Source organism: Aristolochia californica, unplaced genomic scaffold (assembly GCF_029961685.1).
Source record: "Aristolochia californica isolate CCGP_79_NKW_82.1479 unplaced genomic scaffold, dmAriCali1.0.hap1 SCAF_9, whole genome shotgun sequence".
NCBI classification, from domain to species: Eukaryota; Viridiplantae; Streptophyta; class Magnoliopsida; order Piperales; family Aristolochiaceae; genus Aristolochia; species Aristolochia californica.
The window spans coordinates 98,249-113,285 of NW_027182290.1; the positions used below are offsets into that span (position 1 = coordinate 98,249).

Here is a 15,037-nt window from a genome sequence, read left to right on the forward strand (position 1 = left end):
TCATAGTACAAAGGCCCCACACAGTATGAGAGTAGAAGAAACAATAAATAAGTTTTATCATGGAAGCGAAAAATAAATAGTTAATCGCATTAGATACGCCTAAGTTATTATAAAAAAAGGTAATAGTTGTTATAGTACTCACATACACTTATCATGTAGCTATAGACAATAAAAATATTAGTTCATAAAGGGCAAAACCCACTTGCTAAATATTCAAATATATGATCGACCAATGACATGTACAACTTAATGAGTCGTGATATAAGAGTCAAATGAATAAGACTATGTGCGACATAATGAGTCATGATCGATCAATGACATGTAGTTATAGACAACAAAAATATTAGCTCATAAAGGGCAAAACCCACTCGCTAAACATGCAAATATATGATCGATCAATGACGTATACGACTTAATGAGTTATGACATAAGAGTCAAATGAATAGTGAATATTTGGTAAGCAAGATGTAGTTGGCTTAATAAGAAACAAAAGTATAAACCGAAGTTCTTTTGTGATCTTTCTAGCAAACACCGATAATGTCATGTCTTTGAGTGCTCTCTCTAGCCATTACTTCACTATTGTTAGCATTTACAGAACGCTAATGCAGGTATCCAGTTGCTCTGTTTTTTTAATCGTCCTCAGTCATCCACGAACTTCTTATAGTTGGTAGTTGAGAATTAAAAAAAAAAAACTACCATAGTTCCAAATGAATCACTCACCAGTCACGACCCGATGCTCCCTGATCATCTTCCTTTCTTCTCTTTCCATGAAAATTACGTTAACGTGATTGATTCCATTTTACAGAACACTCCATCCTTCCTTCTCGGAACCAATTACCAGACCTTCTCTTCCTATTCAGTCCATTCAACTCAGCTCTCACAATTTCCATTCAAATCCCAACATTCTCCCCGTACGCTTTATTAATTGCTTCCAGCGATCCGAACCTTCTTCCGTCGCCGTGTAAAATACAAAACAGAACAAGCCAGCTTCCATGCAATTTCTCGGAGGAGGTTTTAGAATTTGCTTTGCATGGAATTCATGGGAGAGAAATCAGGTCAAAAGTCAAATGTGTTGACCATTAGGAAGACTGACAGGTAATCTTTGACCGACGGATCCTCACCACGTGTTTTAGTCAAAGAAAACGGCGGGCCCACTCATTTAATATGTCACACGGCTTTATACACGATGTTTCTCAAAGCTGAGCCACCGGTCAATTGTTGCATGCTGTGTTTGTTTGTAAATTTTGTACATTTGATGTGACCCCTTCATGCAGGTGCTGGACTTGGAATTGGACTGTGGCCCTGGACTTTTTCTTGAAAAGGAAATGCAATTCGAAAAGAGACTTGTTCACTAATTAAAACTTAGCTGGAACTTTAAGTGGACGTAATCTAAAGTAAAGTACTTGCATTAATGTTTCCCCACTAACACAAGGAATTGACTAATCAATGTTCTATAATACCCCACTGGAAGCCACCACCAATGGGACAATTGGTACAAGATTTGAGATTTGAGTTGTTGGTTTCACACCTAGTCACGTAATTGGATAATGTGAATCATGTTTTATGGCGTGCAAATTTGACATCATAGTTAATTAGGTCATCATCTTGAAGTTATCTTTGAGAATAAGTAATTACACTTAGCTTCTTATTATTAACAAATCCCCCCCTTGGTTTTTTTTTTTGGCATTCTTCATCATAGGCCTAGTTAAAGGTTGGGTGCATGGGTTTCCTCATACAGAACAAAAGGAAGAACAAAACCATGTCCAGAGATTGGTGTGGGTTAACTTGTCCTTGTCCTTAATCCAACTTATAAGTTTAATAATATAATTAGCTTACAAAATTTTACAGTGTTTAATAAAAAAATTATTATTATATGTTCATTTGATCGGTATATTTTTATATGTATTTAAAAATTATATATTTGATTGAGGTGATGATGAAGAAAAAAGAATATTTGAGTTTGGAATTTGGATTATTTTAAAAAAGGAGTATAATAAATAAGATTAGAGTATTAGAGTAAGAGATAAGTAATTAAAATCATACATTATTTTTTAACATTTCTTAAAGACAAGAGAAATCAAGCCAAAAACAAAAAAATTCTAAAAAATTACACAAACGACCAAAAATTTTGCCACAGTATTTTATCCTAACACTATGAACCTTAAAATTTTACAAAAAACCAGTAAGATGAAAAAAGGATAGTATGAATCATTTAAGCTTTAACCATGGCAACCAACACAAGTACAAATTTTGGGCACTCCCTCTCTCTTTCCAAGGGGAAGGATGAGTGACCATGTGCAAATACTATTCATTTCGACAAAACCTGCCTTGAAAAGTTTCCACATGCGCCTGGCTGGACAGAACCTCCTTTCCTTATCGACATCAATGGAGGAAATCACTGGTTTTTTTTGTTGACTTTCATCTTTTTCACATCCAACCAAACCTGCCAAAATGTGACTTCTGTCTCTTAAAGTAAAAACCCAATCATTCTCTCCTTCCTTCCTCAAAAGAAAGGAGTGATTTTTTCTCCAGTTCTAAACCCTGATCTTCTGCTACCAGCTTTTGAGAACGAACCAGAGGGAAATTGTAAAGAATGAAGATGAAGAATCGAAAATATTGGAGTGAAATGTTGTAAGGAGAGCTTCAAGTTTCATATTATATCAAATTAGAAAAAAAAAATACGAATTTTTCTTCCCTTCCCTTATGGCCCCTTCTTTTCGCTTACAAAGAAGAAAAACAACCATAGGAAGAACACTACCCGCCACATAAACAACAAAATAATAAACCCACGAACTCGAATTCACATTCATACAGTGAGACCCTCCAATTGGTGAGACTCGGTTGAGATGCCAGTCGGGTCACCTCCTTGTGATGGATTGAAACCCCTTCGCTAGACCGTGGGCCGTGGGGCTGAACCCCAAGCAACCCAGCAAACCTTGTCTGTAAGGCAAGAACGTCTTTCTCCTCTGTTCCTCAGACACCGCCCGGTTCGCTGTGTAGTGGAGCTCGTGGGCCGAGACCCGACCTCTCCTCATCGAACCGGAGCTTTCCGTGGAACGGAAGCTGGAGTTCTTGACGTCCTCGGCTTTTGTCTTGGCTTGGATGGAGAACTTTCTGAGGGGATCTTTCCCTCTGGAAACCCTTCCTTCGGATGCGCTTCTGAATAGCAGAAAGTCCTTGATGCTCCACTTCTTGCTGCCGGACTTGGGGGGAGCGGCGGACGGCGGAGCTGGTTTCTCCGCGGCTTTTCCGGATTGAAGGGGATCGTCTAATCCGAAATCCGAGACACGGTACGGCGAGAGCGACCTCGCCGAGCGGCGGTTCGAGTTCTGGCTGGACGGACCAGCTCTCTCGCGCCCCCGCTCCGCCCTCTCGGTGCCTTTCCTGGCTTCCTCCATGGCTGCGGCGAAGGGGTTCATGTCTTTCTTCTGACGCGGCGAGAAGGCCTCTCTGAACATCCGCCTGGGCGACTTGGGTGATTTCGACGAGGGCAGATCCTCCGCCTGCATCCGCGGCGGGGGCTTCAGTGGCCGGATTTTGCCCTGTTCGAAGAGCTCTTCCGCGGCAGTTATGTAGGACGGATCCAGTTGACCGCTGAAATCAAACGCAAAGTCATCTTCTTCTTCTTCGTCGTCGTTCCTGGTGCGTTGAGCCGCATCCTTTTTTGGAGTCCCAGGCTTCTCCTCCCAATCAAATGGAATCGCAGAAGAAGAGCTGGAGTGCCCCTTGGACAGAGCTTTGAACTCGTTGTAGATTGCAGAAGCCCCGGAAGGACTGGTGGGGGCGCTGAAGTAGAAATCCCCAAAACGCTTGGGAGTCGAAGGGGCGCTCATGTAAGGGGAGGAGCATGTGCTGTCGAAATTGAAATCCGCGGCGGCCATCGGAACGACCACTTCCATTCCGGCCGGTGGGTATCCTCCTTACTCCTCTTCTTTCTTCTCTGTTCGTTTCTCCTTTGGTTTTCTTCTTTTTCTTGCGCTCTCTTCAAACCCTGATCCTCGCCGGGGTGTTTGCTTGTCTGAGCGAATTGCGGTGAGCAGGAAAATGCTGTGTGGACTTTATAGGGAGGAAAAAAACAGGAAAGAGGCGAGAAGGAGCAGAGGATTGACTACGAAAGGGAGAGAATCAAGCGCAGGGCCGCCTTCAAATAACGTGGTGGCAATGATTTTCTTTGCTAGGAAAAATAAAAATGGCTTTCACGTACTGCGTGTCTGTCTTTTAGCGAGTTTTTATGGGAAAACTTGTTAGATGAGATTAGTGAGAGGTCTTTGTCAGGAAAAAGCTCGGAAACGAATTCCGGTAGAAATTCCTACGGAAACGGTCAATCCATTGCGGAAAGTTCTACGGTGAGACACCCATGAGATACACTTAAACTCTTAATGGAAACTCTTCAAATTTTCGTAGAAAAAATTCAAGTGAGAAGGGGATTTTTTAGGCCAGAGTCTAAAGCATGTGCTTGTTTTAGAATGGAATAAATTGATGCAAATGTGAGATTAGGCCAGAAAATAAAAGCATGTTTTGGGATACAAGGGACCCACATCATAGGCAAAACAAATCAGAAAAAACAACTCGTCTAAAGTAGGCTCTTGTAGCCATCATATATATATGAAACGCATTTGTATGAGTGATATTTAGTAACGTTTGTCATTTCCAAAAAAAAAGAGGGTCAACTTTTGGTTAAGAGCGGAGAGTGTTCAGGGATTGAGTTGGATATCTACAAACTCGAGTGACATGGGTTTCGACTCAAGTTAAGTTGGGAAAGACTTATTTAGAATCTCTAATATAACATGTACCCTATCAAATCCAAGTTGATCTAATTGAAAGCATAAATTTTAAATACATGTGTGAGATTCATAAAAAATTGAAAGTGGCGCTAAGATACATATCTCTGGCCATGGCAGTCAAATTCCAGGAATTCACTGAGAATTGTTTAATCTATCCAAAGTGTAACTGATGGAGTCACAGACTTCTTTATTATACCAAAACTTTTTTTTAAAAATACAACTTCTCAAAAAAAAAAAAAATTCCATCAAAAGAAGAGAATTTGAGTATCCCATTTTCTTACATATAAGGGAAAACTACTTAATAATCGTTGAACTGAAAAGGAGCATTTCCAACAACTCTAACAAGTTACGGAGTTTAAAAGTGATTTCATACAGATAGAAAATAAAAATAAGAGCATAAAAAAGAGAAATGTTTTGACATATGTAACACTCTGATTAATGACAAAATTTATTCAAATGGAGTAGAAATTATTGACTTAATGACGACAACATTCAGAGCCAAGCAAGATCAAAATAGCTAGCAAGCGTCTCAAGGAATTCTCATCATAAGCCTCTCTCATCCCTGTCGCTGCCGTTGGGTCCCCGGACGGCGGAATCACGCCAAACCAGCCGCGCGGAAATTTTATTCGTCAGAGGACGAACATTTAAGTTTTTAATAATAAGATAAGGTTTCTTGAATGAGCGCGTTGATGTAGGCGCTCGTGTGTTTCGTGCCACTAAATAACAATTCTAGGACACCCCCCCTCCCAATCTGGGTCGTTAATTTGCGTGGGTCATACACGAATAGACGACCCTAATTATTGTCTTTAATCATAAGTCAAGATGCCCCTTTTGACATGCAAATTTTTTTAATAAAAAATATTTTAATTAATAAACAACTTAATAATGCAAAATTTTGACTCCATCAGCTCCCCCCTCCCTAAAGGTCTTGTGAGGCATCAAACGTGGGTTGAATTTAAGTGGCTTGGAATCTACCAACATTGGGTTAAATCCCACGTGCAAAAGCTGCCGACACGCAATCTCTGGCTGCATGAAATGTCTCGTGTAAAAATGATTTAATCCAATGTCAAACCACATTGTTAGAGAGATGAAGCTATTTTAGGTTAAATATTTTATTCCTTATAAATTAATTCACAAGCATTATATTGATTTCAACGTTGTCTAATGCATCCAAAACACATCACCACATGCAATTTATTTTAAATTGTCTTTTGCAAAACTCATGCAATTACATGGCCCCACTCAAACTGCTAGAAATTTAATAGGCTCCCTCCTGAAGAACTGCTGTTATGGCATCCTGGTTATGAGCCTGGGTTAAATAGCTATGTTAGGCTGGTCTTTTGGGTAATATTGCCTAGGTGCTTAACATTTGGTATCAGAGCAGACCCTCGGTCGCGAGTTCAATTCCCGACAATGGTGCAGAGGCTAGATTTAAATACTGGTAACTCGTAGGATAAAAACTCGGGTCGGGCCAATGTCGCTGCATCGCGCACAAATGCTGGATTAAAATACAGCTAGGTCGTAGGATAAAAACCCGGGTCGAGCTTGTGTCGTTGCGCCGTCGTGGTCATTGGCTCGCGAAGGGGGGGTGTCATGTTATGGGACATCCTGGTTATGGGCTTGGGTTAAGTAGTTATGTCTTCCGCTCTTAACAGGCCAGTCTTTTGGGTAGTATTGCCTAGGTATTTAACAACCGCCCATTTGTATTTGAGTTGTTTTCACTTAATTATTTTTTTTAGGAAAAAAAAATCGTAACTCTCAATTTCTATCTTCATCTAAACATAATGAAATTCAATTTTTCTTTAACTTTGAAAAAAATATTTTTTATAAATTCTTTTATATTTTTGCCACCTTGGGAAGCTACGAAAAATTAATTATAAAAGTTGTGCTTATACGGGAAACAAAAGCAATTTTTTTTAAAAAAATAGAAGTAATAGAGGCGAGTGATTAACTATGACTAACTTATTATTTTTTAATTACTTTTTTTTTTGGAGTAATAGAAAACTCGTTCAAGAATTAGGGTACTTTTTTTTTTTCTCTCTGATAGTTGTTGAAGAAGTTCTAATGACACGTCTTATAATTAAAGGATAAAGTGGTATACATTGTAATTATTAAGTGTTTCAAGTTTTCTTTTTCATTTTTATCATGTATTACGGTTTTCACCCTTAATTATAAATAAGACATCTTTGAGAGGGGAGGCTCATACTCAAGTCATTCTTGTTACAATCCTAACTCGACCCCTCTTGCCTATCTTTCTCTAATCTTCTTCTCTTCTCTTTCCACCTTCTCGCCTCTTCCTACCTCTTTTCCACCTCAACTCTAGCTCTTTTGAACATGAAATCTTAAATCTAACAATAACTACACAAACATCAAACAATTATTTTTGCATTCTTACTTAATCCTAGTAAAAGACGAAAATGAAAAATTATAAAACAAGATTTTACTTTTATGTTTAAAACTATTAGTTGTTCCTAATGGGATATAGAAGGTTGTGAATGTGTTTCACTCTTTGTTAGACACCCTTTGAACTATAAGTAAGTGAATGGAATTATCATTCAATGAATTCAAATTTAATAACATAATAAATTTAAATTTAATTAAAACATAATTATTATTCATTTAGAATAAGCATATCACTTTGATTCCAGTGGTTTTAAGATTGAGGAAAAAGAAACTGGAGTCGAGTCGGCCGACAATGGTTGAATTCAACGTTTTATTCTAAAAAATACTATTATTTACAAGAATGTCATTTACTCTATTGTATTTACTTAGAACAAGCATATTATTTTGGTTCTAGTGGTTTTCAAATTGAGGAAAAGCATATTATATCATGTGATTTTTCTTTCTATATTTATAATTTTAAATAGTGAATATGCCCTTTCACCTTTTTAATCCATTTTCCATACAAATTTCAAACCTACATTTTTACATATTTTTTATAAGAATGATGAAAATATTCATTAGCATATTTCACTTTAAAATTTTTTTAGATAAATGATCAAATATCATTTTTTATTTTTTATTTTAATAAAACATGATATAAACTTCATAAATATTTGTTCTGAAAAAGTGACAATAAACTTGAGTAGGCGAAAAAAATCAAATGCTATAATAATATAATACATAAAACATAGTACATTTTACTTAAAATACGTTGTTTTATGATAAAAGGCATGTCAAGAATCATATAAGTGAATCATTTATTTTTATCATTGAGAATTGACTTGATCTTTGTTAAAATGATCTAACAACTTCTTTTTAGTATTCACATTGTAGTTTCAATCTTTTAAATCATGCTCGAATTAAAAAAAAAAAACACTTTGTTCAATAATTTTTGTACTTTTTTCTCTTAAAGAAATCCCCAACTAGACATTGTTCCTTAGTGATGATATACACTATACTCTCGTATCCTAGTCTAAATTTTTAATTTTAGATAAACAAGAATACCCTATGACGTTTCTTTTTTGTATTTATTATGTAAAATAACAAACATGTCATTTAACCTTTTTCATCTATATCATGTAAACAACAATTCAATCTACTTTTTACATATTTTTCATGCCCGTCGAGTGATAAAAATATTTATAACCATATTTTATTTTGAATTTTTTCATGTAAAATAATCAATTACCACCTTCATTCCTTTTTAATAAATGTAATATGAAACAAATAAAATGCCCTAATTTATTTATTTTGTCGATGCATAACAACTAAAGTACCCTTTTGACCATCATATTTTACAATGTATCTTTTAGACCTAATTTGTTTACTTATGTTATGTACAATGTTGATAATATTCATATGATTCTTTTTTTTTGCTGAAATATATTGATGTATATTTATTTTTATACTTATCATATTGTAGACATAAGAATTTGATCACCAAAATTAGAACCTCAAACTATGGTCCATATCGTTCACATTGTCAATTACTAAGATCAAAGGAATTTAATCACAAGTCGACCAACTGCCAAACTAAAAAACTCTCAATGATCAAAACATAGAGATTTTGCCAAGAAGTAGGTCAACAATCAAAGTCAACTTTTTTTTGTTGCCAAGATTGGGATTGATTATTAATATTAAAGCCCAATCAACGATCAAAATGAAGTCAATTGTATGGAGTTGTAATCAAATTTCAATTAAAGGACAATGTTACTTAAGTACTACTTAAATAAAATAGGTACCACATGCTAACATATGACATTTCAAGATAGTGTTACCCAAACAAAGAAAGTGCCACATAATTGATACCCAACATTATAGGAAAATACGACCTAAGAAAAAGAGGTAACACCATTTCAAAATAGACTAGATCAAGTGTTATGCTCTCATGGCAAAATAAAGAAGTTTTGCCAAATGGGCCCTTGCACTTGCATGTGTAGATAGTTAAAGGAAGAGAGATAATACACGAGTAAGGAAAACGGTGGGATGGTTGAACCACTCCCATAACCCTATAAATAGAGGCATCCTTTTGTTGCGGGGAGATAGGTTTTTGAAAAAAAGAAGCATTAGAGAAATTTGTTGGACCTTTCAGATCTCAAAGAATGTTAAAAACCCTACAAAAATCCTCATAGAACCTACAACAAGCAAAAATATTGTTGCAAACTTGTCAATACTTTTTTAATGCCACCACGAAACTTGCAATAAGTAGACACTCCATCATCCATCCCAATGTCTCAAACTTCAAGTTAGCCGAAGCTCTACTGATATTTGTAGTAAAAGTAACAGTACACAATCATCTCTGTTACTATTTTGCTACCATATTTGAACTCATTGTTATAATAGGAGGACAAAATTTCTCATCAAGTACAAAATGTAGACAAATTGTAAAAGTGAAGCTAGTCAACCAAGGGAAGTAGGAGTTCACTTGATAGATAATTAAAGACTCTAATTAAGTTCATATATGGATATCGAATCAGATGATCAAACTGGAGATAAGACTTTATATCACTTACAATCTTGTAACTTTATTTTGTTGTTGTATTCATGATTGTGTTTCTTCATGGGTCTATTTTCTTTGAACACGACTCCTATAAAACAACACTGCATGATGGATTTTAAATAAATTCAGTAATAAAATAATGCTTGATGAAAAAATACAATGTTTTTTTGTCACAAATGATCAACTTGATTTTCATAAAAAATGATCTTACTGTTGGTATTCACATAATTGTTTTCAAACTTTCTTTATCATAATATGAATCAAACAAAAACTTCACTTAGTATGTATTTTATTTGATAGGCACGATGCAATTCCACTAAAGTGAAATCACGTTGCAAAATAGTTAAAAAGGGAAAAAATAAGACAAATAAATACAACATAGATGCATATAAACCAGGATTGTTAAAAAAATAAAAAAATTAAATATTCATAAATAGGTTTGATAAGTTTAAGTTGCAATTCAAGAAAAAAATTTAGAATCTAAAAAGTAAAAAACTGAGAACAAACTAAAATTATCATAATTAAGCCTCAATGAGAGTCATGCGTCTATATGGCATATTTAGAGGATAATCGTAATTAATTTCTAGCAGAATTGAAGATTTTTCTGGTAAGACACCGAAAAGACAAATGAAAAGCATATTATTGCACACTTCCTCCAATCTATTTATAATCTACACACCATTCCTACACAAACATTGGATCGGATCGAGTCTCTAGATCGCATTTAGAACAGTTTGTGAATTCTCCTATATAAATATGCCATAATAGACGCCTCGAGCCTAAGGACTGCTCCTGTCCTCGTCTCCTCCTTTATTCAAATCCTTCTGCAGATCTCTCTTCTTCTCTATGATACTATTACGAAAATCTTACTTGTTTTCCCACATTGATTCCCGACTATATCGTACGGATGAACTAAAAGTAACAATCATCTTCCAAGGATGTTTTCGTTTACTGAGATCTGAAATGAATTAGGGTTTTGCGCTTTTTCGCCTGCTGAATTCAGTGGAGATTTCGCGGAATTTCCTGTCAGGAAGCGATGGAGTGGGTTACTGTCCAGCATTTGGACCTTCGGCACGTGGATCGTGGCCTTAAGCCTCTACAACCTCATGCTGCTGCATTTCATCCCAATCAGGCGCTTATTGCTACAGCCATTGGAAGCTACTTGATTGGTAAACTTTCATATGTTTAATGCTTTTCAAATTGTTGCCTCCAATTTTCCTTTTTTATGACCTAGAAGTTACATTTTAGATTTTTACAATTTTTTTTTTTTATTTAGCAGGCGGCTGTTTAGGACAAATATTATGAGTACTGATATAACTTGAACTTAGAATTGATGGAAAATCGGGAATAGTTCCAGAAAATGGTAGGAAAAATTTCAAATTCTAACGTGTCCGTGTTATGGTAAATAGCACCAAACTTAATTTTGTGAGGCTTCTACGTACTCCATATGCCCAGTGTTGATTTTTTTGCTTTTTTTATTTTTATATTTTGAAAGATATGGATCATTCAAACTATTGTTAATTACTGATATGGAGTCATTAAAAAATTCCGCATATGAAAAAAAAAAAAGAGTGTTACCGTTGTTAAGAGATATAGCATATTGTATCTGAAGAAAGACAGAGGCCAGAAATGCTCCAGAAAATACAGGGGCCCGTTTCAACTACCCTCTGCAAATAGAAAATTTTCATGGTCAGAGTGTATTCTTGAGCTCTTCAAATTATTTCACTGATTTTGACATGGAACTATAAACTGTGTGCTCAAATGTGGTCTTTGACTAATACGCAAAGGCAACATCACCAAGTAACAACTTACCTGTGTAAAATGAAATAGGTGATTTGTAATTTGTTACTTTTTATAAATTATAGGGTTGCGTAGTAATGATTCAAGCTCGGATGTGTATCAGTTGTTCCAATTCTTGGGATATCTAATTGTAGAACAACTCATTGCCCAATGTGCGTGCTTATTATGGACTTTGGACATGAGTCTTAATAGGTTCAAGCAAAGATAGATATTGTAGTCATTTTTCGATTTTGAGTTATAAATGATTTATTTTGGCAAGCTACCAACTATACGTGCAGCTTGTAACACAACATCCCTGCTCTATGACTTCTCCATTTTGTTCATATTGGATTAATCAAGTCACCAGCTGCACAGCTAGTAATGCAATATCCTAGCTCTCTAACTTCTCAAATTTGTTCATCAGGACTTAGAAACTAACCTAGTGTCACGAGACTGCATTGAGAAAGCAGTCCTCAATGGTTTTTGGTAACAGAAGCTACGGTTGCTTTGTTGCTTGAGTTGTGAGGAATGACAGATGCTGTTCCATTCTTCATTGTTCAAATCCTCTTCAAACTCTTAAGATCAATAATATCAAATTCTATACTTTCACCAATGAGGAAAGCTACGTGTTAAGTTGGTGATAGATCTTTTTTTTTTTAATGAAAACCCTGGAGCTTTTGAATCCATTTTCATTATTGCAAGTTCAGAAAAATCAAGATGGTACTAGAAAAACCTATTCAAGTTTCATAGCAGTAATACCAGTTTGTGTCCTCAATGCCATTAGCGGACCTTTATAAATGACTCCAATTACTAACACAACTAGATGCTAGGTCAAGGACTTCATAGAAAGTGGACCAGTGCCGCCAAGCAGGCTCCTTCTTCTTCTGGCACCACTCAATCACCACTTGTGATTCACCTTCAATAATAAGATGCCTGTTGAGTCTACTTGTGAAGAGCCGAAGGCCGTGTCCGAGAGCATGGAGCTCAGTCAAGGTTGTGTCTGTAATCCCAAGGGGCCCCAGAAGGTAGCTAAATTCCTCCAACTGCTGTCTCTAAAAACACCTCTGAACCAAGCAGGCCTCAGGTTGGCTGTGGTGCAACCATTGAAGCTTTATTTGATCTTATCACAGTCTGGGGCAAGCCGCTCCTGACTTCTGCACTGATTCAACCTAGAAAAGTCCACAACCATCTTCCAGTTTTTCCCGACAGCATCGCCTCTCAACTCCTTAAAATCTTTGACAGTGCTCACCCAAGAGATAACCCTCCTTAGAGCAACATTGTTTTGCTTCATCAAATGCCTTTACTTCATAGGATTCATGTAATTCTGCGAAATGACTCAATGAAATCTTTTCACTTCAGCATCATTTTAAAAAAAAAAAAATATTTTCCTCTCTGTGTTTAAAAAAAGGGTCCTGTGAATTTGCTTCTTCTGGATCTGAAAAGATAGCCCCTTAGCACTTTCACTGGAATTTTGTAGGTTCCATATTTTCTGTCATCGTTATCTGAGTGATGCACCTGATCTATCTGTGCAGCTTTATTTCTTCTGAGGCTTGCTTTGTTCTTTTGCACAGTGTAATTCAACAGATAAACTGATGATTGTTACAATTTAAATTGATCATTATAGTTATGTACTTGTCCTTGACCTTTGTATTCAGTACTAAAACTGTCATCTAATATGGACTTGACAGAATTTGATGCACTTACTGGATGCAAGATTGCCTCAATAAATATTGGTGCACCAGTTGTTCGTATGGCGTACAGCCCTACCAGTGGGCATGCTGTGATTGCTGTTCTTGAAGTTCGTTCTTCTTATTTCACCTTTCTCAAGTTTGGCCAATTGTGATGAGTGTACTTTAGTATTCTTTTTGACCTTTTCGGTTTATATCTTCTTTCTGAATGGTATAAATAAAAATAGCTTTTCTCATCTTTCTTATTCTATTTATGTTGCTATCTGTTTACATTATTATTATTTTTCTTTTTGACAACTGTTATTGGCATTGTTATTATTCCTTTTTTTTGGGGGTGGGGGGATAGTTCCAAGTTTACTGCTTCTGAGCAATTTTAATTATTTTTTCTTTGAAGCTGTTTAATGATATATTTTTTTCTCTGAAGCTGATGGTAACCTATTTTTCAAAGAAAGAATAGAGAGTTATAACACTCCGTGTTTAAAAGGGCAACTGTGTCTGTGCTATAACAGCAAATAAAAAAATATAGGAGTTACCTACTACTAGGTGTTGAAAGGAACTCCTTCCCTAGGTTACAAGTCCCAAATAAAATTATCGGGACATGGAATGTACATCAAACTGATTGCAAGGAAACTGGGAATGTTATGAATCTTCTCGAAATATTGCTGCAGACACCAATTAGGAGGTTTTCTTTCTTCTATTAAACTTCTGAGTCATGGGGACAAAGGATATAGGATTTTATTTGTCCTGTTTTATTCACTTGTTTTTTGCGGCATTTTTTGCTTCATTATCTTTTTGCACTTGGTACTTCTAGGATATACTACTAAAAGGGGAGAGAGAAAAAGGGGGGGGTTGTTCCTATGAACGAGAGATTGGAGGGAAACCCATTCTTTAGCAAGGGAGTCAGCCAAGCCAGAACATGGCTCGAAGTACAAACAAAAGAATTTGCAAGCTGAAGAAATTACAAATAGCAAGACTAGTGATGCCAGGGAGGTTCTTTATCCCTAGAGCACGCCGTGATGTTGCCCGAGGAGTTTTTGAAACTCCATTGAAACCAGAAGGTCTTGGGTTGCCAAGAGAAGAACCGTCAAAATTGAGTTTTATAATGCTGGGCTCCAAAGCTTCTAAGCTTCAACTAGGGGGGGATTGAAGTGGGAGAGGTGAGAGACTTGAGGCCAGCAGTTTATGACGATGTCTGCCCCGACTTCTTTAAAGATGGAAAGAGAACCAAGCCATGCAACCACTTGAGAAGCTTTTTCTGCAAAACTCAACTAAAGGGAAGAAGTCATGTGAAAGATTTTCTGATTCCGCTCGTTCCATATATTCTAAGGGAACATTGGCTAGACAAGCTTGTGCCATGATTTGGCCAAGAGTGGGGAGCTTGAGACTGGCACCAAGCTGGATAAGTTTTGAAAGGGAGTTAGGCAAACAAATTGGATTTCAAACTTGTTGAAGAAGAAACACCAAATGCGCCAAGAGAATTGGCAATGGAGGAGAAGGTGGTCAATCGACTCATCAACAAGGTGGCAAAGAGGGAAAATGCTGCTAGGAACATGAGATCCACGACAAATATGATTGTCTTAGGCAAGAATTTTCCGTTGAAGAGCATTCCGTAGAAAGAACTTTGTCGTGGACTACTTGAGAGAGCCTAAGTAGATGTCGCTAAGGAAGGGGAAGTGTTCCTATTGGTTAATGTTGCATATAGGAAGCTACAATGAAGGAGCCGTTAATGTCAAGGCGCTAGATGAGCTTGTTCGAATGGTTATATTTGATAATTCTTGGCTTAGTTGCCCATTGAGTTGCTAATTTTCAACAGTCTCTAGATCATTAAGGTCTTGCTGGACGTT

At 36.5% G+C, this 15,037-nt stretch overlaps 2 protein-coding genes across 3 annotated transcripts in view; one reads left to right on the top strand and one right to left on the bottom strand.

Moving 5' to 3' along the window:
* Positions 1–2,616: 2,616 nt before the first annotated feature.
* LOC137941545 (uncharacterized) lies at positions 2,617–4,116 on the bottom strand. Its single transcript, XM_068787004.1, has one exon. The coding sequence runs from the start codon at positions 3,897–3,899 to the stop codon at positions 2,859–2,861; it is 1,041 nt and encodes a 346-aa protein (XP_068643105.1). The 5' UTR covers positions 3,900–4,116; the 3' UTR covers positions 2,617–2,858.
* Positions 4,117–10,442: 6,326 nt separating this feature from the next.
* The window catches only part of LOC137940537 (uncharacterized), a 44,155-nt gene continuing 39,560 nt past the window's right edge, over positions 10,443–15,037 (top strand). For both annotated transcript variants that reach the window (XM_068785653.1, XM_068785654.1), the window contains exons 1-2: positions 10,443–10,895; positions 13,194–13,303. In XM_068785653.1, the coding sequence (XP_068641754.1) occupies positions 10,763–10,895; positions 13,194–13,303 (243 nt within the window). In that variant the 5' untranslated portion in view covers positions 10,443–10,762. The remainder of the gene's footprint in view (positions 10,896–13,193; positions 13,304–15,037) is intronic.